Raw genomic sequence first — 25,234 nt, 5'->3', positions numbered from 1 at the left:
CTTACTTCCGCAAGTAATTCAGGTTGCAGAGTGTATGGCTCACCACTCGAGTCAGTTGCTAAGGCAATCGGCCAACTCAGGGAGTCTGCGCGTCATGCCGGCGACCTCTCTGCATTTGCATCACCATTAACACACTTTTAGCAACTCTTAGAAACCAAGATTGGATTTGGTGGTGCTTTTCACAATGGCTAGCAGGCGAGAATAGTTCCCCACTCAATTTACGCTTTGACCAATGCAGTGTACCACCGCTTGCGAAGCTTACCTTGAATAGCCCATTTTGTATAGAGCCGATCTCAGCATCATAATGGGTTTCTACGTCTCTTATTTATGGGTTCTCCGATTGATTACCTGATGAAATAAGGCTTGTTCAATATCGTCCTAAGTACTCAAAAGTGAGAGTTTGTGGAATGCTTGGGGTTCGAGTCGGAAGCTGCAAGTGAACCGGACCTTGCGGGTATGCATACCTACTATACCACGCAGGAATTTGTTGAAAAACGTGGAGGGCTGTGAGTAGAGATCTGATATAGAAGCTCTGACTTCAGCCTTAGAATACTGTTGATGTTAATTTTCTACTATCAATAGGGCCCCACAGGCGGCAACGGGGGGGTTAAAAGAATCTACATACAATATAACTTCAAAGGTTACACACCAGAAATCATAGATACTACTCAGTACTATACATATTTATATTTTTACCTAGTTAGGTCTACACCCTGAGTGTTTATAGTCTAGGATATATGTATACTCTAACTAGAAGTAGAAAGATGAAGCAGGGGGGAGAAAAAAGAGGAATCACATGAAATCAGCTTATCGAGGCCTAGTGCTGCCCAATTTTAATTACTCTTATTCCCAAGCTATGTAGAGCAAGATTATTGCTTTTCTAATTTACTCCAAGTGAGATATTTTATCATGTGACTTTTATGACAGAACAATTACCTGGTATATAAATTAGTCTGTTAATCAGATGCTGCCCGATTGGGGTGCATATGCTTGAAGGAGGGGGCAGCCACGTTCCACCAGCAAACTGAAATAGCACGATCAGACCGCTTATCGGCGAGCATTTCAGTCGAGGCTTGATCCCGGCGACTCATGCATTGCCAGGCTCTGCGACGTTTTCCACCCTCACTCATGGAACAGTTTGCAGGCCTTCCGTGGAAGCCTCGTCGCTACAAGCGAGTCCCTTATTGCTCACTTTGTGGTCAGAGATTTACAACAGATACATACTTTCGCGCACGTATGTCGCAGGTTCAATGGCTCTTACTCACCCGCTAATGATTGCAGTCATTGAATTACAAGACCAGACTGCTGTCTGGACTCCAGATGCCACTTTTTGGGAAGATGGTCGGACGATCGAGTTTGAGAATCTTTACATAGCTATACACAATTATCCACGACGAAAGGCAAGATATGCGCCTGCGGCTCATAGTATCTGCCTATCTGCTGTAGTTGATCTACCAAAGAGTGCTATGATTTACGATATAGGTCTCGCGATGATACCTCATATTTGGACGACACTACCAAGGGAGGCCTACAGAAGTCACGGATTCCTTCAACAATCAATCCACTCATTAGTTTGCGCCCCAGCCAATTTTCAAAATCCGCCCAACGATGATGAATATCTAGAGCTGCTCAGAAGATGCGGGCAACTTCCACCGGAACTCGGGACAATGATCTGGGACTTCATTTCGCCTGGCAGTGTGCGCTCGATTCTGGCACTCCAGGCTACGAAACATCTCTGGTCAACCCCTTCCGTTACAAGCGGAGCTGCGACTCTCTCTTTGGGTGGTGACCTTGTTTTATACTACACACATGTCATGAAGCAGACATACGTCTGTGGCCTTCGTCAGGGAGAAATAGTGTACGGCCACGAAAGCGAACATTCTGCAGCCGTATCAGTCCCTTCCTCGAAAGCGGCAATGATATTCACAATCGAGATTCATGGGCTTTCTCAGCTGGAATTTGTGTCGGAAGTACCCAGCGCCAAATCGAACAAGACAATGTCCGATACTCGGTTCCGTGGAGTCATCTACCCTCAGACGAAAGAGTTGCGTGTAGATCTCAAGTGGGATGTAAGTATCTGTTCCCGATTAGAGGATCTTATTGATATAGAACTTCAGATTTTCAAGATATTCGACATCATCCTTTGTGATAGATCAATATTCGGACATGACTTCCTCTGGTCATCTATACTTCCTCCTGCCCGCCCCTCTGCGGATTCCTTTTATGATTGGCCGCGGCATGTGGACTTCTCGACCCAGGCTCAGCGGCTTATGGAGTATATCCCCTTGCAGAGTAAGGAAGGAAAGCTATACGGACTTACGGCACTTTGCTCGAACGCGGGCATTGTCGGCATTGGAACCCACTTTCGCTCCTGCCCGCATCAATCGTCTTGCGGAGAATCTTCTTCTTCTACCCACTGGTATGGGCGACAGTTCGGTTGCCCTATCCACTTCCGCCTTGATCGTCAAGAAACCATAAGTTCGGTGTTTGTTCTCTGGGAGCAAAATGACTATCTACCCGAGCCTTATCTAGCTGTATGCTGTGCCTCTTCCGTGGAAGAAGCTGTATACTTACATCAGCCTAGGTAACCACCAGCAAAGACGAAACATACTTTCTCGGTCCCTACATCGAGTCCAGCCGAACATGTACAAAGAGCATATTCCATGCAGACAGCGGAGATCTCCAAGGTCTCTACTACGATAAGTCTCCAGGCCTTAGAGCAATCACGAGCCTAGGTAGTATTTACCAGCCGCACGGGCACCCCGTTACTCCCCACGTTGTTTCTGCCATCCCGCCGCGTCAACACATGGAGGTTATAGATATCCTTAATCCTCCAAGGTTCTTCTCACAAGCACCGTTAAGGCATATTCGATCTCTGGTGGCTTGCTATCCAGAGTCTCGATGTACGGGACTTCTCCTCTGCTACCGCGACGGCACCGAGCGCATCCTGGGCCAGTGGTACGAAGATGCCGATAAACGACCAGAGTATGATGCGTTGGCCTTTCGGGATGGCAGTATCCTGCGATTCTATTTTGCGCAGGAAGATCGGGATGGGATACTTCTCCGGGTGGGGATTGTGCAGGATGCTGCTACTGCTGCTGCTGCTGCTCCACAGGCCGATGAGAGATTTGTCGATATGATGGAAGGGGTGAGTACCTATGAAAAAGTCACCTTCTTATCGGCTAGGCTGACAACCATTGGGATGAGGTTTACTGGCTGTTCACGGATTATGCTGATATCATATTCGCTTGTTGAGGATCACGGGTGCGTTGTTATTGGGCTGGATAGTACTGGAAACATGCATGGAGTGCAATCACCCAAATGTCTGGATTTCTGGATATAAAACTTTTCTGTGTATTTGACTATAGTCCTTGATCAGTACTTGGCGTGTTACACTTTAGAAGGGCCTTCTAGAACAGTTTGAGAGCATTCTGTGGTAGGGATTCCCTTTAAAGATTTCGTTCTGCGCGTGAATCGCCATGCCAGGGCCGTTTAAGTTTGAATACAGTCTTGAGGGAGGGAGTCGATGAAGCCTTGTCCCCGATTGCCGCTTGCAAGAGCAGGCGCTAATTGTGTATGCTCTAGCAAGTCTCCTCAACTTATCTATACTCAACCTCCAAAGTACGGATGATACACTTCCAGTCCAGAAGATCCATGAAAGATAGCTTTCGACTACTATGTTCATTCTCCGGCGCTGCTCAAGACCGGTATTGTCAATCCTGCAGCTTTACACTCTCTCACACATCGCTCGAATGGGCCACGACTCATCTGTCTCAATCCCCCGGCGGGTCTGCAGTAGAAAAGCAACCGTGTACCGCGTCATGCCAGCGACCGCTGGCCTTGCTGCAACTGTGAGCTCTGGAGATTTGATATCGTGCTTTCCATACAATCTCAGCAGGCGAGGAGCCTCATTCTACTCGCTGTTCATGACAGCCCAGCCGGTACACGCGAGGATAGTCCTACCCACGCAGTCCATGTCAGTAAGCTTACCTTCAAAGCGAGGGCAGACTCCCTCAGCTCCCTTGTCTTCTTTCCCAGGGTCTTCCCCTCTCCAACTCCGTTTTCTCCTGGGCTGACTTCCACTGCCCTCGCCAAGCGTGGTATTCTACCCTACCCTGCCGCAGGACTCACGTTTACGTGAGTTTGTATTGTCGAGAATCAACTTTCATCGGCTGCAGAACTGCATATTTTGGATTTGGAAATTGTTGTGTTGAGACCTAAGTATATGTTTATTTGGAATGGGTTTGTTCAATGTCATAATAGTTAGGGGTAAGGTTGGTAGGGGAGTTGGGTATAGTCGCAAAGCTACAAGTGAACCCACTGGACCGGAAAGATATGGCTAGCATACGTACTATGCATGGATTCGTGATTAGCCAACAGAGGACTGGCTCTGGTCGTATGTGGATGGGTTCAGTCTGTTCGGGTGCCCAGAATGCAGAGACGAGGACAACCCCCGAAGACAGAGCGGTGTCATCGGACTCGAGGATATTGTTTATACTCGTACGGACAGCTTTCCAGCATGGGGAAGTTGGTAGGGTAAATCCAGCATGATTGCGGATATAATGGACCATATACTGCAACGAAGGTGAGCCAGCATGAACCGAGGTTCCATTGCAAAGTGTTCACGAAAACTGCAAGGGGCCATAGAAGAATCGATATATTGATAGATCCGCCTGGTGGGTCTAAACCCCGCGCATTGACGACAATCTGGGATATTCTGTATGCTCTAACCAGAAGTGGAAAAGATAAAGGAAACGAGAAAAGGAAAAAGATAATTAAACCTCCTGCATGCATGGAACTAGGAGATTAGAGAGGAACCAACTCATCATCTTACGTCACAACATAAGTATCCATTCGAAACATTAGGAAAGAGAAAACAAGCAGAGTATCATGGTCGAACCACAACCGTACATACGTGACATGTAATCAAGAAGGAAAAGACGTCATTATTCAAGAGTAAAGGTAGAGGAGGAAGGCTGCACGAACGCAGGATGCATGCGGCATTCCGGGTGCAGAAGAGTGGATACAAGGGGGGAATTCGGGGCAATAAGAGATATCATAATATTGGAGACGAAACGATGCCGCTCCATTCGAGGTTATTCCTGGATGAGTCCAGCAGCTGCGATCGAACAGTCTCAGCTTTTGATTGCTCAAATCTTACTGTGCAAGATTCGCTCCGGACTCACCGCCAGCTTGCGTTTGGGGTTCAGTATTCTGTTGACTGGAGGAGCCTCTCCGGTGGAACGGGTGGGGGTGGAACCCCGAGAAATGGAACACCTTGCGGACGGCACTGGCAACGCCGGAGCGGCGTTTCGACTCGGGCGATGATGGCGCCCGGTCCCCGCCTGCTGCTGCCGCCGTCGTGGTGCTGTCCTCCGGTCGGCGAGGGATGGTCGCGTCGTCCTGGAGAACAATCGAGGTCTGGGTCGGTTTGGGGGGCCATTGGCCGTCGGCCTTCCAGCCTTGGACCATGGCTTTGGTGACGTCGGCGAGGTTAATAGGGACAGTGGGCGTGAGGCCCTGGATGACAACTTTGGAGTAGATGGAGGGGTACATGGCTGGCGTGATGGAGGCACGGATGGGATTGGTCCCAGAGATCAGCGAGGGGACGACGGGAATGAAAGGCTCTTCGAGTGTTCGGAGCGGCTGTTGCGCTTGCGGTTGTTCTGAGGATGAAGTCTCCGTGGTGGCGCTGGAGGTCTCTTTCTGGGGGCCCGGTTCGGTGATGATGGTTTCCGTGGACGCAGTCGGTTCCTTCTTGTCGTCCGTAACTGTTGACGGCTCAGCCTCCTCGCCGTCCAGCTGCGCCAGGTTCTTCGGCTCTCCAAGACTAAGGGCGGCTTCTGTCCGTGCGACAAGGTCGCTTGTCGGAGACCTTGGCGGGCTCTGTACTGCCGCGTCCGATGACGATAACGAGGACTCCGTTGCGTGCCCCTCCTCCTGCTGCCGTTGATGCTTTTTCAGGGTTTTGGCGCGGATCTCGTCCTTGGTGTGGGCGCCCGACCACGCATCTCGTCGCTCCACCCACGCTCGCAGCCCTTCGTTCCAGCGCATCTCCTCCTCCATCTGGCGGCGGCGTTTGCGCCGGCGCTCCGAATCATCGCCCAGGGGTGTCGCGATCGGGCTGGAGATCTCCGACGGCGTGAAGCCCGGCAGCTGCTGGACATCAGCGGGATTGATGGTCGGGGAGGACTGGGGTTCCAGTTCGGAGCCGGAACTGTCGTATTCGCGCAAGCGCCATTCGAGCACGTCCTGCTCCGGCGTGGGCGGTGATGAGAACGAGGGGATGCCGTATTCCGGGGACAGTTCGAAGACCCAGTCATTTCGCACGATGTCGCGGACATATTGCTTGGCCTCTCGGATGGCCGCATCACGGGCCTCGGTGGTTGACATGGTGGGTAGGTGGGTGAGTGCAATGTGACAGGTCGAGCAGAGGGGTAAAAATAGAAGCTGCGGGGAGAAATTCAGGATGACTGGCGACAATCCCGAGGAAGATTTAGCTCAGACCAGAAGATTGAAGCCTGTCAAAAGAGATGAGAGAAAATGGCGACAAAAACTGACCCGAGAACAAAATAGACTTAGACCAGAGGAATGAAGGAAAACCTGGTGGAGAGTTTGGGGGGGGGGGGGGAAAGATTGTAAGTTGCAACTGAGGAGGAGCCGAAAAGGTTGGCTGATCCAAAGGCGGCGGCGGTTCGTCGATGTCATTCCGAGGTCGAGCCCCTTCGAAGTTCAGGTTCAACAGTAGCTCGATTACTTCTTCCGGAAGTACTGCACTGACTGCGCTTACTGACCTGTACATCCACTTCATATTATTTAATACCTCAAATCCAGACATTTCTATGTACCAAGAATCAAAACATTCTATTCCAGAAGATAGCAGGTATCTGCAATATTGTTACAGGTTCATGTCGCTAATTAGTGTACAATTGGTCGTCACTGCCTGCCTGCCCTTCCATCCCAGTCCGCTCCAGTCCGAAACCTCCAAAACCATATAGTAGAGTGAAATAACAGTTGATCTATACAAGAATGCTCATCGAAGCCCTCCGGTCAGGTCCGTACGCGTGCAGCCTCTTCGGCCGCCGCTGATGCGTCCGCGGGAGCCGGGATAAATCCCCAGCCGGGACTCTTCTTCCGCCGTCCTTTGCGATCACCATATTGTTCATCGAACTTCCGGATGGCGGACAAGGACGCCATGTCCTCGCTGATGGATGCACTGATTTCCTCCATCCCCCGTTCAAAGTGCTTCCAGGTCAACGTGCGTCGGGCTGGGTACTGGTAGGGCTCATCGCCTTGGTGCTGTGCCGCCAGTTCGTTCTCCTCTCGCACACAGGCCAATGCGGCAGCCACTGAAAGGTTCTTCAAGTCAGAACCTGAATACAGCGGAGTGCGGCGCGCCAACTCCGCAAGGTCGATTGTGCTGTCGAGAAGTTCGTCCTTCAGATGGATCTTCAAGATGGCCTGCCGATCCTGCTCAGTCGGAAGATCAACGAGAAGGCGGCGGGGAAGACGTCGCAGAACAGCATCATCAAGATCAAAAGGTCGGTTCGTGGCAACCATGATGAAGGCAGAGAGGTCGTTCATCCCGTCCCACTCGCGCAGGAACTGATTGATGAGCTCCCGGTGCGAGGTACGGCTGCTGGCACGGGTCCGGGAGCAGAAAATAGCGTCCGCCTCATCAATGAAAACGACACATGGGCTGAGCTTCTTCGCGAGCGTAAAGATGGCTTTGACGTTCTTCTCACCTTCACCCACGTACATGTCATAAACTTCCGAGCCGCTGACTTCAAGAACGGTGGCACCACTCTCGCGGGCTACAGCCTTGGCCAGGAGTGTCTTACCGGTTCCAGGCGGCCCGTAGAGCAGTAGACCAGGAATCTTGTCCGTAGCCAGAACACCGTAGGTGAACGCCTCGGGGCGGATCAGAGACAGCGAAGTCAGCGTTTTGAGGGCGTCGATAGTCTCTGGAGGCACATGAACGTCCGAAAACGTGGTCCGGATACTCTGCGCATCAACAACTCCGTTCAGCAGCTTCTTCTCATATGAGTTGCACGTCTTTCGTAAAGAGCTCAGCAAGCGCTCCCGGTCGCCTGCTGCGCCTCCTGCTTTAGCTTTGGGCGCCTTTTCTTGCAGCCAGTCTTTCTTGGCCCGTTCGCTCTGCTGTGTCATTTCAATGCCCCGACGGACGTGCTCAAAACCAAACTGTTCACCAGCCTTGAGAGAGCCGAGTGCCAGCGTGCACACCCAGTGGACTTGGGAATAAGACCAATACCGCTCCTCCAAGCCACTCTGTTCCACAAGAGACGAGTCCAATGGCCAGGCACGATCACGAAAGAGATCATCCTTGAGTGTGGCGGCTTGTTCGTGCAGTCGCGTGCGAAGCATGTCCTGAATGTGGCGGATGTTGATGTCTAATGTCCGCTTCCGTTGGTCCTCTGCAAATGTACGCGCTGCCGCCTCCGAGCCCATGTCAGGCGTGACAAGCAGCACTTGAGAAAACTGGTCATCGGGAGCGTTCTGCATTAGTCGAGAGGAATCTGCACCAGGTGCGGCTTCCTGTGCCATCGTCCCAACAAACAAGACCCGGGATCCAGCCTTGCGCTTTTCTTCAATTGCTTTTCGCAGGATGATTATGAACTTGGCGCCTTCGCGAGTATCCTGGATCTCGTCATAGTCCTGAACCTGGACGATGACATCGCGAGCGGCTGGGGTCGCTTCGGGCTCGGAAACCGTCGGTTTTACGGACGCGTCGCCGTCCGCCTCTTTCAACGCCGGTGGTGCAGGCTTCCTACTAGAGGGGGAAATGAGTTGACGGGCGAGCCGAAGTCGTCTACTTTCTGGTCTCGATGCGGCGTTCGCGCCATCCGCTGCCGGATTGAACAACTTCAACCTAGATAGTACGTCATGGATTTCTCCAGACGATCCTAGGATGAACCGTTGACCAACTGCCGGAAGATCGGATGATGAGTGCAATGGTTGTAGAGTTTCGTCATCGTTGTCGGCCTCACTCGAATCCACTCCATCTTGTGAAGCCTCCGGCATGGTAGGTCGATATACATCATAGCCCAGGGAACGAATCGCGTCGGTTTTCCCGGTATCCGTCAGATCCTGTTCGCTGCATAACTCTGCGATGTCCTGTGCGTTCAGCGTCACCAGGTCTGCGCCAACCTCCTGAGCTAACCTCTTGACTACCGCGTCCAAAAACAAGATCCCATCTGCACCCGGATACTGCAGGACCAGGTGTGACTTCCGGGCTGAGGGTTCTTGGGCGTACCTTGCCGGCGGCAGACGCATACCAGCGCGTGCAGATGCACACAGCTCCTCCCACATGGCATCCGTCAAGGCGTAGCGGTTCTCTTGCGGCGTAGACTCGTCCGAGGCCGGTGGACCCTCGCCATCACCACCTTGACCGAGCTTTTCGACTGAGGACGCTTTCTCCGCGTTGAGATCCGACGGTGACCGGATCTGCACTTGTTGTACCGAGACTCCGGCATTTTCGCCCTTCCCATCGTGAACGACGATGTTGCGCTGACGAAACCACTCCGGTACCGTAGTGACGGGAACAGTTAGTTGCGCTGACGCTTTCCGGTTCCTCATTACCCTCCGGAGAGCTGAGCCATAGGGCTTATCAGTCTTGTTTTCATGCTGCTCCGACGCCGGTTTGGTCTCGGAGGTATCGCGGTGGGCGAGGTCTGGTTCAGCATTTAAGGTCGGAATGTCACCGGTGACGGTATCTTTCGCCGAGTCGCGAGGGTCCTGAGGGTCAGATGGGGTGGATGAGAGCCATGCTGGCGAGGGATGGAATCGGCGTGAATGGGCGAGGATTGCGGCGGGAAAGCGGCGATGGGCGATAAACCGACAGGGTCGCGCCAGAGACCAAAGGAACCTGCCTTGGGGCATTGGCGGATACATCCAGGGCGAGCGAGGCCACCAGATTGTGAGGTACGGAAGAGAGTGCTAATGCTGCACCAAAGCCTTCGTCTGCATCGGCGGTGAAGTTGCGACTACGGAGTAGGAGCCCGAACAAGGACTTTCTACTTGGTCCGCCTCCTGCTGGGGCGGAGAACAAAAGTGACATCACGTGATAGTGCCGTGATCTGCAATCTACGCGCTCCAAAAGCACCTGTCGAAGATTAGCACCGCGCGACCAATGATGGCAGTGGAGCATGCTGATAATAATGCGCTGTATAGATTGACTGTTTGATGCTTTAGATGGGGCATTTGGTAAAGACTCTTCACGCAGAAGAATGGATATGTCCTACAACAATGCTTAATTTATGCTCAAACAGGCGACGCTGGAATCAGGAGATTTGGACAAGTAACTGGCTCCAATCAACCCGAGCTACAAAGGCAAGGTCATCACCGACAGGTACGAGATCCCACGAGTATGGTAGTTAGGCATAGCAAGCGGCGGAACGGCGCCGAATCCCAGTGCCTGGATTGATAGACGTGGCGTTATGCAGACTGATATCAGTGCCAAATGGCATTCTACAAAATGATTACAAAAGAAATAGTTGTATAGCATGTTCGAGTAAGACAAGTATCTTGAATTTCATTGTATCTGAAGCTATTTGTCCAGAACCCCACGTGCATAAGGATGATCGACGATCCGCCGACATCCTGATGTCACTCCGTTGTTCAGCGTCATTTCGGAAAGCGGTAGAACTACTATAGCATACATTAGCCAAGGGTTCAACGAACTTCATTTGCACAACGAGGTTTCGCGTGAATCAGACAAGCCATGATGCGAATTGTTTCTCAGACCAAATATACTGGCAAGTAGCAGACCAACCGGGAAAGGGAGGTCCGAACTGTCTCCTCATGGACGATTCAGAAGGTAAAGAAGAGAAAAAGGTTTTATCATCTTCGAAACAATTCGGAAGGCGACGAATGGGCATGGAGGAAAGGGGGAGAGAGGACTAACCTGCTGCGAGCGGCAGATCTGCGGAGGTGACCTGATCTGTTAGCGACGTTGGATGGTCTGATTGTCAGAACCAAGAGATATCGAGCATGAGATGAAGACTGCTCCCCTGCCGGCAAGGGATCAGAATTCACAATCATATACAAGACAGCATCATGTCTGTTCGGCTTTCCAGCTTTCCAGCTTTCCAGCTGAGTTTTCACTCTGGTCGAAAGTGTGTTGAGAAGATGAAAAAAAGAAAGCAGAAAACTAACCAGCGGACATAAGTAGTAAAAAAAAAAGTAATGCCCACCACGGAACAGCATTGATCCGGACGCCACGTGATAGAGACACCTTGCCTGATCGAGGTGTTAGCGTGACTCTGGACGAGGCGCGGACGGCGATTCGCCGATCGGAAGGAAAGAGGAAGAAAAGGCGGAAAAAAGGCCTCATATACCCAGCGAGAAGAGAGAAATGCGATACAGAGACAGAGAGAGACAGAACAAGAAGAACAAGAAAAAAAAAATCATAAAAATAATACTTTATCATCCCACACCATGGCCATATGCTCTTTACTCTGACTGAAGTCGACTTCTTGCTTTTTTGCCCTTTTTGGAATTTTTTTACATACGACTCCCACTTTTATCGTTGGTCTATACCTCCGTAGTCAAATGGAATAACTCTTGTCGACTGCTGCTGCCAACACGTCCAGTTCTTGCAATCGCGCGGTGCCTGCCTGCCCTGCCGGTCCGTCTCTCTTCCCTCTCTCGCTCTCCTGCTCTTCCCTCTCCCCGTCTCTCTCTCCCCCCCCGTCTCGAATCGCTCTCCTCCCCTCTCATTCTTGTCCTGGTCAGTATCTCCCTCTCTTCCTGTTTTTCTCTTTCCCTCTCTGCATTTCCCTCCATCGCTCTCTCTTTTTTTGCGCGCTCTATCTTTCTATCGGCCCCTAAAAGTGGTGGTGGTTGTGGTGGTAGCAGCCCCTCCACACTTCTTCCTCCTCCCGCCTCCCCCCTAACTAACTAACTAACCATTAAGTCTAATTCCCGTGTATGCATTATTGTTGTATTCTCTATCCCATTCCTTTCCTTTCTGTTCCCTGCGCGTTTCCATTCTCTCCCAGGACGGCCTCTAATCTTCCCTTCTAATCGCGTCCTGCCTTTTGTCACCCGCCTTATTCCCTACCCTTTCCCCTCCCAACCTCCCGCCTCTTCCTCGCCTACACCCCCGTCCTCCTTGTCTCTTGTTTCCTCCAAGTCTTCAGTCACACCCTTTCTGACTAATCTCTGCTGACGCTACAGGAATTGTGCAGAACAAGGAATTCTACCTTTCCCTCCCCACCGATCTGGCGGGCAACAGGTGATTAGGCCGGTCCGATCCATGCTGCAGATCCTGGGTGGTCCTGGACGATACCGACGCAGGCTCAATCGCCTGTCAGCTGCGTCTTGGCCTCCGCTCCGGCACTAAAAGCGGCCCTGTTGTGCCCTCCACGTCAAGCGCGCTCGTCGTTCAGTCCCGACGTCCGCCTCTTTCGGTCTCCCCAGAAAACCCTCTCTTTCTCTTTCTCTCTCTCCCTTTTTCTTTCCTCTATTTACCTCCTCCTCTCTCTCTGCTGTCGGTCGCTTTATCGCTCAGCCTTTCGCCCCGGCTGACTCCTTTTTGAACTTTTTCGCCTCTTTCACCGACCCCGAGGAGTCCCGTTATCGGCGGCTTCGTAGCACAGCGATGATGATGGCGCAACCGTTTCCCGCCCCTCAAGGCATCCCGCAGCATCATACTTTACCGCCAGGTCATCCAATGGCTCCTGGTCAACATCCCAATGCTCACCCCGGGGCCGGAATGGTGCAGGCGGTGCACCCAGGTGTGTCGGCTCCCGGAGGGCCTCAGGTCAGCCAAGGTGGACCTATGATGGCAGGCATGCCCCCAGGTGCTGGAACAACGGGGCCTGGAGGGCCAGTGCAGGCTCATGCTCTCTCCCATCTGGGTCCGGCACAGGCACACATGTTTCAGCAGCCTCATTTTGCCCAACAATGTAGGTTCCTTTCTGGTCGCTCGGCGGCTTCGTAAATCGTGCTTTGACTGGACAGTACTGCATCTCACTGGCCAATAATGATGGTTCTTTGCTAACTCACTATACCTCGAGCTAGTTGCCGGTAACCCACAACTTATGCACCCGCAGCAGCAACAGGCAATGATGAGGCAACGTCTGATTCTCCAGCAACAACAGCAGCAGCAGCAGCAGCATCAGCAGCAACATGGTGGACTTCCGGTATCGTTACCCAACGGCAATCCTGCCGGCCTAACTGCCGCTCATGTCGCCGCCATGCAAGCGAATCAAGGAATGCGACCCGTGAATATGCAGATGCAGATGCAGCAAATGCCCCACGGACAAGCGCAGAATATCCAACAGCAGCAGCAGCATCTCTTCGCCATCCAAGCGGCCCAAGCGCAACAAGCCCAGCATGTACAACAGGCTCAACACGCTCAGCAGGCACAACAGGCTCAGCAAGCTCAGGCCCAGCAAGCGCATCAAGCCCAGCAAGTCCAGCAGGCGGCCACCCCGGTTCAACCTGGTCAGCAGACTCCGCAGCAACGGGCAGCCGCGCAACCGCAGAGCGTGCACGATGCACAAAGCGCAACGCCGCAACCCCAACCTGGCCCCCCACCACATCAGGGGAGCGCGACTCCGCAACCGAATCCGTCGCAGATACCCACCACCCAGCCCCCGCAGCCGCAGCAGCAGCCTCCCGCTCCACAGCCGCAGCCCACCCCTAATCCGCCTCCGCAACAACTGCCACAGTCGCAGCAGCCTGGTCCTCAACAGCAACCGCCGCAGCAGCAGCCGCAGCCGCAGCCGCAACCAATACAAAGTCAGCAGGGGCCTGTACAGGGACAACAACAACCTCCCATGATGTCCCAAGAGGCACAGCTGAAGGCGGCGCAGCAGCAGCAGCAGAATCCAGCCACGATGATGATGCAACAGCAACCACGAATACCAATGAAAGGGGCCGCAGTTCTCCACCTGAATAGCTTCGCAGAACACCTGAGCAGCTTCCAAGTATGTTCTCGCATCACCCTCGCGCCCTAGGAAGAGCGATGCTAACATGTTACAGAGCCGCGGTGAGGCACACGATCTCGCCTACTGGCAACAATTTGTGGGCCGGTTTTACGCTCCTGGAGGCGTCTTACGTCAGGGCGTCTACAACCATCAGACGGGTTCGAAGCAATTCGAGATTGGCACGGTCGCACTGCCTCGCTACTACTACACCCAATTCACGAGCGGTATCCGCCATATCCAGATGGTTGTGGAGGGGGCTCGGGAGCGGGACTTGCCGAACGGAGGTCACGTTGTGGAGAGCCCCAGAACTTCCTTCATTTACTGGTTCACCAACGATACTCAGGTCGGCACTTCTATCACTGGATCTAAATTGAAGAAAACTACTGACAGCGAATCTAGCTCTTTGCCAACGGAACGATGACGGCACATTTTGACATGAACAACAAGATCGAGATGCTAGATATCGTTATGTTGAATCATACCGAGTATCTGCCTCGCAGCCAGCTACAGGCCCTAGAACAAGCAGCAGCAGAACTTCCGAAGCAGAGTCCCAAGGTTACCAAGAATTCGGGCAAGCGTGGCCAGCAGAAGCAGCCGCCACCGCCCGCGGCTACCTTGCCCGAATCAATGGTGACTTTGAACGGTGTACCGGGTGCTGTCATGCAATTCATGGAGGTGTGTTTCACCCCTCAGCACCCCCAAGGCTATACTGATATATTTCATGATGTAGGTCTCGGAGACGATCGCATCTATGCAATTCTTGATGCAGTTCTCCCAGCAAAACCCTCAATTGACACCGTGGGAATCGTTGCGCAACCTGGTGAATTCGATGCAGAACCAAGTTCCTAATCCTGCCTTCATGCCCCTCCAAATGAACCCGGCCATGCAACAAGGTCAGCCCCGCGCCCCCAGCATGAGCGCTCCGAACCAATTCGCCTCCCCAGCCATGGCTCATCTGGGTCTACCCCCTGCTCAAGGGTCTCCCCATCTGAGTGTCTCTGGTCATCCCAGCCCTGCACCAACCCACCTGGCCGGACCTCCGATGCCGCAGGGTCAAGTGCAGGGCAATGGTCCGCAAGTGACCAGTGCAAGTGCCAGTCCCAACGTGGGAACCAAGCGGCGTCGGGCCAGCACGGTGAAGGTGGAAAATGATGATAATGGACCGGATTTGAACGGGGCGCCGGGACCTGTGCCAGCCAAGGTGAAGGCCAGTCCACGCGTGGGCGCGAAGAAGCAAAAAGGGGGCGCTTAGTCTTAGAGTAATTGTGGTTTGGGTTACTTTTTGTCGCTTGTCATCTCATATCATTGCAGTCTCACCAGGCGGGAATCGGCGTACCTTGAGGATACTGTGCGAGGCTTCTCTTTCTCCGATGCTTTTCTTCTCATCTGCCGGTGTCTTTTTTTCTTTGTCTCCTTGGCCGCCATTGAACATACGTGCTGGGTTCGGGTGCTATATGCTATTGTTTCTGCGGGGCTGGGTCGATATGGTTCAGGTTTCAATTGCAATTAGAAAGTCAACAGGCTTGATTGACACGGCGTCTTTTGAGTCGGTTGTGCCTGTGATTGAACCAGACGACCTTGCATCTAGACCCGATCATTGTCCGGGCAATTTTTCTATTTTTTTTTCTCCCTTTTCTTTTTGCTCTATTTTATTCTCCTTCCATCTCTCACAGCGTTCTGTGGGGGTTGACGTGTGTATGAACGTCGTTGCAGTGAATGTTGTGCTTGTGGAGCTGCTTTATTTGATATCCACCTTACCTGGGCGATTGACGTGATCTTGCTTTTTCCTCTGTCTCTCTCTCATTTCTTGTCTCTTACATCTTGTTATGTTCCAGGCGTTTGGGATATTTTGGGAAGATAATGTGTTGATAGTTGCGTTGCTGCATTGTTGTGTAAGAGAGCATTTCAATTTCAATTTCAATTTCAACTTCAACTTCAATTCCAATCTTCAATACAAGTTAAGTTAGCCGTCGGATCTGGGCGCCAATCGGGGCAGGGCATCGGCAGTCGCCGTGCAGCCCCTCCACCGCCCCGCCATTAACTCAGTACTTACTCAGTAGATCTACTAATAGTAACTCACCTGCCTCCTCCGCCAATCTGAACTCGCTATCTTTTTATCTTCTCTCGTCTATTTTCTTCTCTTCACTTTCCATCGTCTTCGCCCCGGGATTGTTCAACCCTCCACAACCACACATCATGTCTCACTCTCACTCCCACGACGATGTCAGCGGCGGCCACGGCCACTCGCACGAGATCCTCGACGGACCGGGATCCTACATCAATCGGGAGATGCCATTGTCGGAGTCCCGGGACTGGAAAGACCGTGCCTTCACCATTGGAATTGGCGGGTAGGTCTATCTCCTCTGCGAATGACTTATGTGTCTAATTCATGGGGATTTTCTCTCAAATCTAGACCCGTCGGATCCGGCAAAACCGCCCTGATGCTGGCGCTCTGCCATGCCCTGCGAGACGAATACAACATTGCGGCTGTGACCAACGACATCTTCACGAGGTAGGTTGTGTTGCGTTACTTCCCCTTTCCCTTAGTCCCCCACAAACCCCCCCCAAAATCTCTATTCACACAACCCGGCCACAAAACAGAGAAGACGCCGAATTCCTCACCCGCCACAAGGCCCTGGCGCCCAACCGCATCCGCGCCATCGAGACGGGCGGCTGCCCGCACGCCGCCGTCCGCGAGGACATCAGCGCCAACCTGCTGGCCCTGCAGTCGCTGCACAAGCAATTCCAGACCGACCTGCTGCTGATTGAGTCCGGCGGCGACAACCTGGCGGCCAACTACTCGCGCGAGCTGGCCGATTTCATCATCTACGTGATCGACGTCGCCGGCGGCGACAAGGTGCCCCGCAAGGGCGGGCCGGGCATCACCGGCAGTGACTTGCTGGTGGTCAACAAATGCGATCTGGCGGCCATCGTGGGCGCCGATCTGGGGGTCATGGAGCGGGATGCTGCCCGCATGCGGGAGGGCGGGCCCACGGTCTTCGCCGAGGTGAAGAATGGGAAGGGGATGCAGCATATTGTGGGCTTGATTTTGAGTGCCTGGAAGGGGTGCGGGGCTTATGAGGAGTGTGTGAGGAGGTGGAAGGCGGGAGGGCAGAGGGGGTCGGGGAGTGTTGATGCTTGAACTTTATCTCTTGTGTTTCTTTTTGGGGGATGTGAGGTTGAGATTGTGAAGGGGAGGTGGGGGGGGGAGTGGAGGTGGACTTTGGGTAGTTTGGCAGTGTTGCCCGTTGGTGTATATGATGATGATCGTTTATTTGCACATTTCTATAGGATACATATATTCAGAGACTGAAAACTTTTTCTTTTCTTGCTTCTCATCCGCTAAAAACCTCAACGCCGGGAATATGCAGCCACAAAAAAAAATACAACAGCGATGGAAGCCCGACGCTCCAACCACCAGGGTATCTGAGAGCTCAAAGTCGCAGGATGAACACCCCACCACAACCCCAAACAGAAATACATACACGAAACAAATGAGCTAGAAAGTAGATATATGTTCTTCTCACATCTCCTTCTTCGCAAAGCGAGCCAGAGCAGGCCCCAGCTCCTGTCGCTCGGCCCGCAACTTGTCCTTGGCCCGCGCGGTGCGCTCCTTGTGCAGCAACTCCGCCTTGACCCGCTTCTCGTCGATGACGTTGCGGCGGCCCTTCTTCCGGAGGTACTTGCGCAGGGCGCTGTTGCGGCCGCGGCCGCGGTTCTTGAGCTTCTCCATGGGGTCCTCGGGCTTGCGGTCGAGGTCGCGCTCCTCGCGGTTCTTCTGATCGCGGATCGTGTCCAGCTTGCCGATGAAGCTGGGGTCGAGCGAGATCATGTCCGGCTGCAGCTTGTGGAGCAGGCCGCGCACCTCCGCCTCCTGGCGCTGCTTGGTGTTCTCGTAGGGGTTCGCCTCCAGGGCGTCGAAGTTGGGCTCGCCCGCGCCGGGGACGATGATGCTGGCGAAGCCCTGGTCGTGGCCCACGCCCAGCACATCCTCGAACGGGCACCAGCGCATGTTCTCGATGCGCTGCCCGTCGCCGCCCCACGCCATGTAGGGGCTCTGCACCTTGCCCTGGTCCGCCTGCGCCGCGTCGAACAGCCCGCGCCACACGCTGACCTGCGTGCCCCAGCCCACCGCCGTCAGGTTGCGGTCGCTGATCGCCACCGACGCCCCCGGCTGGTGGCACGAGTACGAGTGCACCTCCCGGAACATCCGGATGTCCCACACATTCATCTTCTGGTCCTGGCCCGTCGACACCATGTACCGGCCCTGGCGGTCGATGGCCATCGACCGCACCGGGCCGCGGTGCACCAGCGCCTTCACCAGCGCCGTTTGCGAGTTCGGCGACCACAGCGTCACGCTGCCGTTCTGGTGGCCGACGTGCAGGATGGCGTTCCAGGGGTTCTGGGCGAGGGAGGTCGGCGCTCCCATGCGCGTGGGAAGCTCGGCCACCATTTGACCGGTCGAGGTGTCGGTGTATTTGAGGTAGCCGCTCATTTGCTAATGGGTTTGAGATATTAGTCTGGGATATTGAATCAAGGCCTCGAAAGATACTTACCGCGCTGGCGAGAAGGAAATGGTAGGGCAAGAATTCGAGGAAGAGCGGCTCGAGGTGCTTGTTCAGGCAGTGCAGCTCCACACCGGCGTGATCGTAGATGTAGACGGATCGCTTCTGTGCGACGGCGAAGTACTGGTTGTTGTGCAGCCACCGGGCATCCCGGACGGTCTCGTTCAGCTGCAACTCGCAGCCCAGCTTGCCGTTCCGCCAGTCCATCGTCGCAACATGGCCCTTGCGGCCCGCCAGCAGCAGCTCGCGGCCGTTCCTCGTGTAGTCGCAGCGGTAGGGTCCCATGTCGGTCAACTTCAGCTCGAACCCCTTCTTGGCCGTCTCGATGCCCACGTTATCCCGGATATCGCTCTGACGGACCTTGTACGTCCGCTCCAACTCGCCCTCGGTCTCGATGAATCCGGCCTCGTGCTCCAGCAGGATCTCCGCATCCTTGGCCCGGAGCGCGGCCTCCTTGAACTTGGCTTCGACGGCCTTCAGGTTGCTGCGCAGCTTCTTGTCCCGGATGCTGTGGGTGTGAATGCCCTTGCCGCGGCCGTAGGTCTTTTGCGCTTCGATCACTCTTTTGCTTTCCTTGCGCTTGTTGGGGTTGGCGTTGGTGTTGGCCGTCGGCGCAATGGCCTTTGTCGGCGTGGATTCCGACATTGCGGGCGGTGGGAGGTGAGCGCTGAGGATTCTATGAGATCCGGTGAAGAGAGGTCTGGGTGAGAAATTTCCTCTAAGCTGTCGAAAGTTGACGTTTGACTTGAGGACCAACAGTCACTTGCGATCTGCAATAAAAATCCGAGCCGAACTTTTCTTTTTCTGCCTGTCGGTTCCCTCGCTTGTGTCTCCACCGCCTTATTTTTTTCTTTCCTCTTCCCCAGACCAAAAGTCAACAATCGGGCCCGATTGGATTGAGTCTCAACCTCAGGCTCTTTTGGCTCTTTCTCTTTGCTTCTGGAAGACGGACTCTTCTGCAGGCTCACCAATATCTGCGAATTTCCCACGCTGGCCTCTCTTCCCTTCCGGTTCAAAGCGCCCAGCGGTGCCAACATGGCGCCCACTCAAGCGGTGCAACACCACCACCGCTCCACCACCAAATCCTCCAACAAGCCCTACAAGACTCGCCATGCCTCGAAGAGTGCTTTGAAAGATAAGGAGAAGGGTGCGTCTATCTCCCTACATATCTATCGCTCTACCAAATAAAACTTCCTGGGCCGCTAAAATATCATCTCCAGGCAAGGTTGAAAGGCCCGAGCGGGGCACCCGCAAAACCCCTCACCAACAGCTCATGTCGAAACTCGATCGGAGGAACCAGGCTCGCCAGAAACAGCAGCTGAAACAACAGGAGAAGGCTCAGTCGACCAGCATCTTCTCCGGTCAGAACGGCGCCCCCCGCCATGTTGCCGTTGTGCCGCTCTCCGTCGATATCGATGTCGCCGCCGTCATCCGGTCCCTGAACGAAAGCGTCGACGTCTCCGCCGATGTCTCCGCCGATCAGATCTCTCGTGTGCGCGTCGAGCGATTCCGCCAGAGCCTGCAGTACATTCCGGCCAAGTACGACCTCATGAGCGCGCTGGATGCGTGTCGGATGGCCGATTTCGTGGTGCTCGCGCTTTCCTCCCAGGTCGAGGTGGAGGAAGAGGGAGAATTGCTGCTTAGATCCATTGAGGGTCAGGGTATCTCCAACGTTGTTGCTGTGGCTCAGGTGCGTTCCTACGGTCCACGGGTGGTGTATGGCTCACGTGCTAATGATGTCCGTTCATAGGGCCTTGATAAGATCAACCCACCGAAGAAGCGTCCCCAGGTTGCGGCATCCCTCAAGTCTTTCGTCAGCCATTTCTTCCCCTCCATCGAAAAGGTTCTCTCCGTGGATTCTCGTCAAGAATGCTCCAACGCGGTTCGCTCCTTGTGCACGGCCGCCCCCAAGGGTATCCGTTGGCGCGACGAGCGCAGCTGGATGCTCATCGAAAATGTGCAATGGCCCGAGAACAGCGCCGAGGTTGTGGACGATGTGGTCGTGACCGGTGTCGTACGCGGAAAGGGCCTGAAGGCCGATCGCCTCGTTCACATCCCCGGCTGGGGTGATTTCCAGGTCGACTCTATCACAGCAGCTCCTCTCGCGACGGCGCGAAGCAAGCGGGAAGATGCGATGAACGTGGATGACAACGAGGCGCCGCAGCTCTTGGACTCGCCTACGGCGGATCACGACGACATGGCCACCGTTGCTCCCGAAGAGATCGAGATGGAGGACGACGAGTACTCCTTCGCTGGGGAGGAGCGCAAGGGTGTCCTCCTGGACGACCACCACTATTTCTCCGAGGATGAGGAAGACAGCCTGCCCAAGCCCAAGAGACTGCCCAAGGGTACTTCCAAGTATCAGTCCGCATGGTTCTTGGACAACATCTCCGACTCGGGATCCGACTGGGAGGATGAGGAGGACGTTGCGATGGGTGACGAGACGATGGACACTGGCGGCGCCCCTGAGGACGGTGTGTTCCCAGACCACGGGGATGCCATGACGGAGGCTGGTCCCTCGGAATATCCCCAGTCCGAGATGTTCGTTGATCCGTCGCCCGAGGATGATGCCCGACAGCTGGAGGAATACCGGGCCAGCCGCCGCAACGAGGCCGAGGAGGACCTGGAGTTCCCTGACGAGATCGAGCTGCACCCCAACGTTCTCGCCCGCGAGCGCTTGGCCCGCTTCCGCGGTCTGAAGAACTTCAAGACCAGCCCGTGGGAGACCTCCGAAGACCGCGCGCACGAGCCCGAGGACTGGCGCCGACTGCTCCAGTTCGCCGACTACAAGGGCGCGAGGAACAAGTTCCTCCGCGAAGCTCTCGTCGGCGGCGTCAACCCCGGTGCGCGGGTGGATGTGCACCTGCGCGCTGTGCCCGCCGCCCTCCGCAACCGCCCGCAACCCCTCTCCCTCTTCTCGCTGCTGCGTCACGAACACAAGCACACGGTGGTCAACATCAACATGCACCTCAACTCGAGCGTCGAGGAGCCCCTCAAGTCCAAGGAGGAACTGATCGTCCAGTACGGCCCGCGCCGCCTGGTCGTCAACCCGATCTTCTCCGCGGGCGACAACACCCCCAACAACGTCCACAAATTCGACCGCTTCCTGCACCCCGGCCGCAGCGCCGTCGCCACCTGGATCGGCCCCTTGACCTGGGGCGCGGTGCCCGTGCTCGTCTTCAAGAACAAGAAACCCGCCGCCGCCGAGGACCCGGAGGAGATGGCCGACGCCGTCGACGAGGCAGAAGAAAGCCCCCGTCTCGACCGCCTCGAGCTCATCGGCAACGGCACCGTCATCGCCCCGGACCAGAACCGCGTCGTGGCCAAGCGCGCCATTCTCACGGGCCACCCGTACAAGATCCACAAGCGCGTCGTCACCGTGCGGTACATGTTCTTCAACTCCGAGGACATTCAGTGGTTCAAGGCCATGCAGCTGTGGACCCGCCGCGGCCGCAGCGGTTTCATCAAGGAGTCCCTCGGTACGCACGGTTACTTCAAGGCCACCTTCGATGCCAAGATCAATCCCCAGGATTCCATCGGTATCAGTCTGTACAAGCGGGTGTTCCCGCGCAAGGCGCGGACTCTGGAGGAGGTGGTCTACTAAGCTTACCTACTTTCAGGCGTGTTGGGTTTCTTTCCTTGGCTAGAATTGCCCAGGGGATGCTAGGGGTGTGCGAGAGAGCACGAGATAGATTATCTATGATGCCACCGAACCTTTCCTTTTTTTGCTCTTCGAGGCATATGAACCATTGATGATGATGCTTATGTCTGTGGATCTTTCTTGAACCACAGTCATCAATTTACAACAAAAAGTACAGTACATCTTGTTGCGTTGAACACTTTTCTTCCCTTGGCAGGATAGTTATAGATAGCAGGTCAGGCTTTAATGATGAGTTACGAGATTTGCGTTCTTCCCTTCCTTCTCTTGGTCTTAGATCCTTGTCCATTGTTGTATTCTCACAAGTATACCATCTTCGAAATTCATGCCCCTGACGATCACGGAGTAGTTACAGTAACCAGTAACAGGTACAGCCATATCAATGCCTCGCCACGTGACCCCATTATCCCGATCCAGAGTCCAGCACTGTCAACCGAATAAAGTAGTTCTGCCACCCCTCCCCGCCCGATAAGCTCCCTCCGGCCCCGGAGATCCTCACTGACACTGACACTGACACTGACACTGACTGGCATTCTATTCTCCGAGTCAAGCGCAGTCCAGCGGCATTGTACAGATAAAAGCACGACATCCACACCACCTCACATTCCCTCCCAAACCTCAGCTCACAAGAAAGAAAAAAAAGGATGAGCCGCAACTTCGTCCCCGTAGCCCTATCCATCGGCGCCGGCGTCCTCGGCGGTGCGTTACATACATTCTTTCCCTGCTTTTGCTCCGGCTCCTGCTCCCCCCCCCCAAAAAGTGCCCGGCTGAGCCGGCGCCTTCGCTACCCCAGAACTGACAATCTTCCGGGGGGTAGGGTACTACGTCTGGCAACCGTATTTCAAGGAGATGCAGCAGCGCCAACAACACCAGCTCCAGCAGTCGTTGAATCCGTATGTGTTTCCGATCCACACTTCCCTGGGATTGAGGTCGGAGGGGGTATATGGATATTTAGGCCTGGGATTGGGGAGGATTACTTGACAGAAAAACCAAGGGGAAGGGGGCATGCTGTATAGCATCGATGCTGATGGTTGGGGGAAATGCTCTAGGACATCTACCGAGTCGGCGCCGCAGTCGCAAGTTCCGACATCGACACCGACACCGACACCGACACCTCAGGAGGCGGTTCCTCCCTCTGCGACAGGAGATTCGGGGTCGGGGAAGACAGCGGGGCAGTGAGAGGGGGGGGGTGGTTTTGAGGTTGGTTGGATGGATGGATATATCACTAGATTTTGGCGCCATGGTGCAAAGTGCAAGGTGCAAGGTGCAAGGTGCTTGCCAGGCATGCTGCTGAGCGGTGCGGATGAGCACTTCGCTATATGCTGTGCTCTCACTGGGCCCGGGGGGAGCTGGAAGAGTCCCATGGCATCGCGGGTACTGTTGGCTGTTATGCACCAGACGTGTCAAATACTCTGCTTGTGGGGAAAGAGGAGGCTCCCTCGAGGAAGACATGCTCCACCGAAAGAAAGCAAAAGGCCATCATGTATACTATCATATTGTATCATACAGTCACATAAACAAGAAATCATTCAATTTAGAATACATGTCCCTTCCTGGTTGTAAGACCCCCAGTAAAACGCCTCCGCTCCGATTGTGCGCCGCCGAAACTATCCCTCCCTCCTTTCTATACCTCTTGGACAAGTTTGCCCGGCCCAGCGCCGAAGACCTGTGCAGCCGGCGTGCCAACCCACTCCTCCGGCACGCCCACGCGGCTGCCAGCCCGGCCACTGACCCAGCGCACCATCGTGGGGTCCGGCTTTGAATATGCTTCCTGGATCTCTTGATCGGCGGTGGCATTCTCGGCAGCCTCGGCGGCGGGGATGCGTCCCCGACGCTTGGGGGCCTGCTTGCGCAGCAGTCGGTTGATGGTATCCATCTAGAACGGTGGTTAGTGCGCGCACGGGGGGTCATGAGCTTGGCAAGGTTCGATTAGGCTTAAGGGTCACACACCTTCTCTTCTTCGTTCCGCTTCTCGCTAAGGTTCTTTCGGCGGCGAGCCATTTCCGCACGGCGCATAGCGCGCTCCTCTGCGGTCAGGTGCTTCTTAACCTGGGGTTCTATTTGCGGTCAGTTAGTCATGGCCGGATGAGCAGTGATACGGAGATCCTACCCATCGGGAGTTGCAAGAAATCATTTCCCAGGTTCCCTCGCTGTCGTTTGGTCATGCGAGTGAGATCCGCAGTCGGCGTCCCGTCACTGTCGAGGTCTTCATCGTCCTCATCCTCCTCGTCCAGCTCCTCGCCTCCATTCCCGGTCACCAGCATACTCTCGTCCTGGTCATCAGGCTCGCCCTCGGCGTCAGTGTCTGGTTCCGACAACTCCTCGTCATCATCGTCATCGTCGTCGTCCAACTCCATCTCTTTCTCCTCGACACTCTTGACTGCTTTCGCACTGGGTGCAGCGGCAGCAGCAGTTGCTGTTGCTTTCGCATGTCGCTTAGGCACTGGGGGTTGCGGTGGGGCATCATCCATGTCGAGATCCCCTTCAGCATCGAGATCTTCGTCCTCCTCTTCGTCCTCCTCGTCCTCCTCCTCATCTTCGTCATCCTCGTCCTCACCGGGAGCATCTTCATCGTCGACCTCGTCCTCTTCCTGGTCTTCGAGATCATCCTCGTCGCTGGTGTCTACTTCGACCAGCTTCTTCCTGGGCCGGCTAGTGCGGGGGCCCGTGATGATGGGGTTCTCGGTGAAGACATTCACCGAGCGCCGAGTGGCAGGCGCCCCTCGGGAGCTTCCCCCGGTGACTTCTCTGAGCTTGTTGGAGGGCATCTTGACGGTCAGATGAATCGATCGCTTGGATGATTCCCCGGATACGTCTGATGGAACACAGACCGCGGTCACTGCGGGGGTGGATGAAGCAGCAGTGGCAGCAGTAGTAGCAGCAGCGGCAGCGCGGGTGCTTCTTGTGGATCTGGTAGAGTCGTTAATATCTATCATGCTTGATTGATCATTGCGCCCCCCGTGGGAACGCAGTGAGCGACGGAGCGACATGGTGGGTTGAAAGGGAAAATTAGGAGAGGCGATGAGTAATTGCGAGGTTCCGTAACGAGTGATTTA

General features: G+C 54.6%; 10 protein-coding genes across 10 annotated transcripts; 5 read left to right on the top strand and 5 right to left on the bottom strand.

Moving 5' to 3' along the window:
• Positions 1-1,814: 1,814 nt before the first annotated feature.
• On the top strand, positions 1,815-3,255 carry BO66DRAFT_441916 (uncharacterized protein; the record flags this gene model as incomplete). The annotated part of the gene is made up of 4 exons (XM_025651376.1): positions 1,815-2,069; positions 2,118-2,534; positions 2,585-3,148; positions 3,208-3,255. 4 exons carry the CDS (start codon positions 1,815-1,817, stop codon positions 3,253-3,255), a joined length of 1,284 nt encoding a protein of 427 aa, XP_025500388.1.
• A 1,083-nt stretch (positions 3,256-4,338) lies between these two features.
• On the bottom strand, positions 4,339-4,975 carry BO66DRAFT_172373 (uncharacterized protein). The gene has a single exon (XM_025642305.1). It carries the CDS (start codon positions 4,792-4,794, stop codon positions 4,471-4,473), a length of 324 nt encoding a protein of 107 aa, XP_025500387.1. The 5' UTR covers positions 4,795-4,975; the 3' UTR covers positions 4,339-4,470.
• Positions 4,976-5,214: 239 nt separating this feature from the next.
• On the bottom strand, positions 5,215-6,384 carry BO66DRAFT_295981 (DUF4050 domain-containing protein; the record flags this gene model as incomplete). Its single annotated transcript, XM_025643195.1, has 1 exon — positions 5,215-6,384. A coding segment is annotated over one exon (1,170 nt), but the record flags the coding sequence as incomplete, so codon positions are not given.
• Positions 6,385-7,050: 666 nt separating this feature from the next.
• BO66DRAFT_331258 (ATP-binding protein) lies at positions 7,051-9,912 on the bottom strand (the record flags this gene model as incomplete). The annotated part of the gene is made up of 1 exon (XM_025644086.1): positions 7,051-9,912. One exon carries the CDS (start codon positions 9,910-9,912, stop codon positions 7,051-7,053), a length of 2,862 nt encoding a protein of 953 aa, XP_025500385.1.
• A 2,782-nt stretch (positions 9,913-12,694) lies between these two features.
• On the top strand, positions 12,695-15,207 carry BO66DRAFT_441913 (LIM domain-binding protein; the record flags this gene model as incomplete). The annotated part of the gene is made up of 5 exons (XM_025651375.1): positions 12,695-12,929; positions 13,045-13,955; positions 14,011-14,298; positions 14,355-14,630; positions 14,686-15,207. 5 exons carry the CDS (start codon positions 12,695-12,697, stop codon positions 15,205-15,207), a joined length of 2,232 nt encoding a protein of 743 aa, XP_025500384.1.
• A 694-nt stretch (positions 15,208-15,901) lies between these two features.
• Positions 15,902-17,133, top strand: BO66DRAFT_172161 (urease accessory protein UreG). Its single transcript, XM_025642304.1, has 4 exons — positions 15,902-16,303; positions 16,369-16,467; positions 16,557-17,043; positions 17,085-17,133. The coding sequence occupies exons 1-4, from the start codon at positions 16,152-16,154 to the stop codon at positions 17,088-17,090; spliced, it is 744 nt and encodes a 247-aa protein (XP_025500383.1). The 5' UTR covers positions 15,902-16,151; the 3' UTR covers positions 17,091-17,133.
• Positions 17,134-17,292: 159 nt separating this feature from the next.
• BO66DRAFT_356550 (WDR46/Utp7 family protein) lies at positions 17,293-19,275 on the bottom strand. The gene is made up of 2 exons (XM_025644887.1): positions 18,512-19,275; positions 17,293-18,453 (listed from the first exon to the last, which is right to left on the bottom strand). The coding sequence occupies exons 1-2, from the start codon at positions 19,163-19,165 to the stop codon at positions 17,479-17,481; spliced, it is 1,629 nt and encodes a 542-aa protein (XP_025500382.1). The 5' UTR covers positions 19,166-19,275; the 3' UTR covers positions 17,293-17,478.
• A 135-nt stretch (positions 19,276-19,410) lies between these two features.
• On the top strand, positions 19,411-22,433 carry BO66DRAFT_474095 (small subunit rRNA maturation protein TSR1). Its single transcript, XM_025653113.1, has 3 exons — positions 19,411-19,667; positions 19,741-20,210; positions 20,271-22,433. Exons 1-3 carry the CDS (start codon positions 19,556-19,558, stop codon positions 22,122-22,124), a joined length of 2,436 nt encoding a protein of 811 aa, XP_025500381.1. The 5' UTR covers positions 19,411-19,555; the 3' UTR covers positions 22,125-22,433.
• A 262-nt stretch (positions 22,434-22,695) lies between these two features.
• Positions 22,696-23,357, top strand: BO66DRAFT_474094 (uncharacterized protein; the record flags this gene model as incomplete). Its single annotated transcript, XM_025653112.1, has 3 exons — positions 22,696-22,877; positions 22,996-23,071; positions 23,228-23,357. The coding sequence occupies exons 1-3, from the start codon at positions 22,823-22,825 to the stop codon at positions 23,355-23,357; spliced, it is 261 nt and encodes an 86-aa protein (XP_025500380.1). The 5' UTR covers positions 22,696-22,822.
• Positions 23,358-23,802: 445 nt separating this feature from the next.
• On the bottom strand, positions 23,803-25,168 carry BO66DRAFT_331088 (PAPA-1-like domain-containing protein; the record flags this gene model as incomplete). Its single annotated transcript, XM_025644076.1, has 3 exons — positions 23,803-24,054; positions 24,129-24,235; positions 24,289-25,168. 3 exons carry the CDS (start codon positions 25,166-25,168, stop codon positions 23,803-23,805), a joined length of 1,239 nt encoding a protein of 412 aa, XP_025500379.1.
• Between the last annotated feature and the right edge of the window lie 66 nt (positions 25,169-25,234).

Source organism: Aspergillus aculeatinus (assembly GCF_003184765.1).
Source record: "Aspergillus aculeatinus CBS 121060 unplaced genomic scaffold BO66scaffold_49, whole genome shotgun sequence".
Classification (NCBI taxonomy): Eukaryota; Fungi; Ascomycota; class Eurotiomycetes; order Eurotiales; family Aspergillaceae; genus Aspergillus; species Aspergillus aculeatinus.
This window is presented reverse-complemented; position numbering and strand designations above follow the sequence as displayed.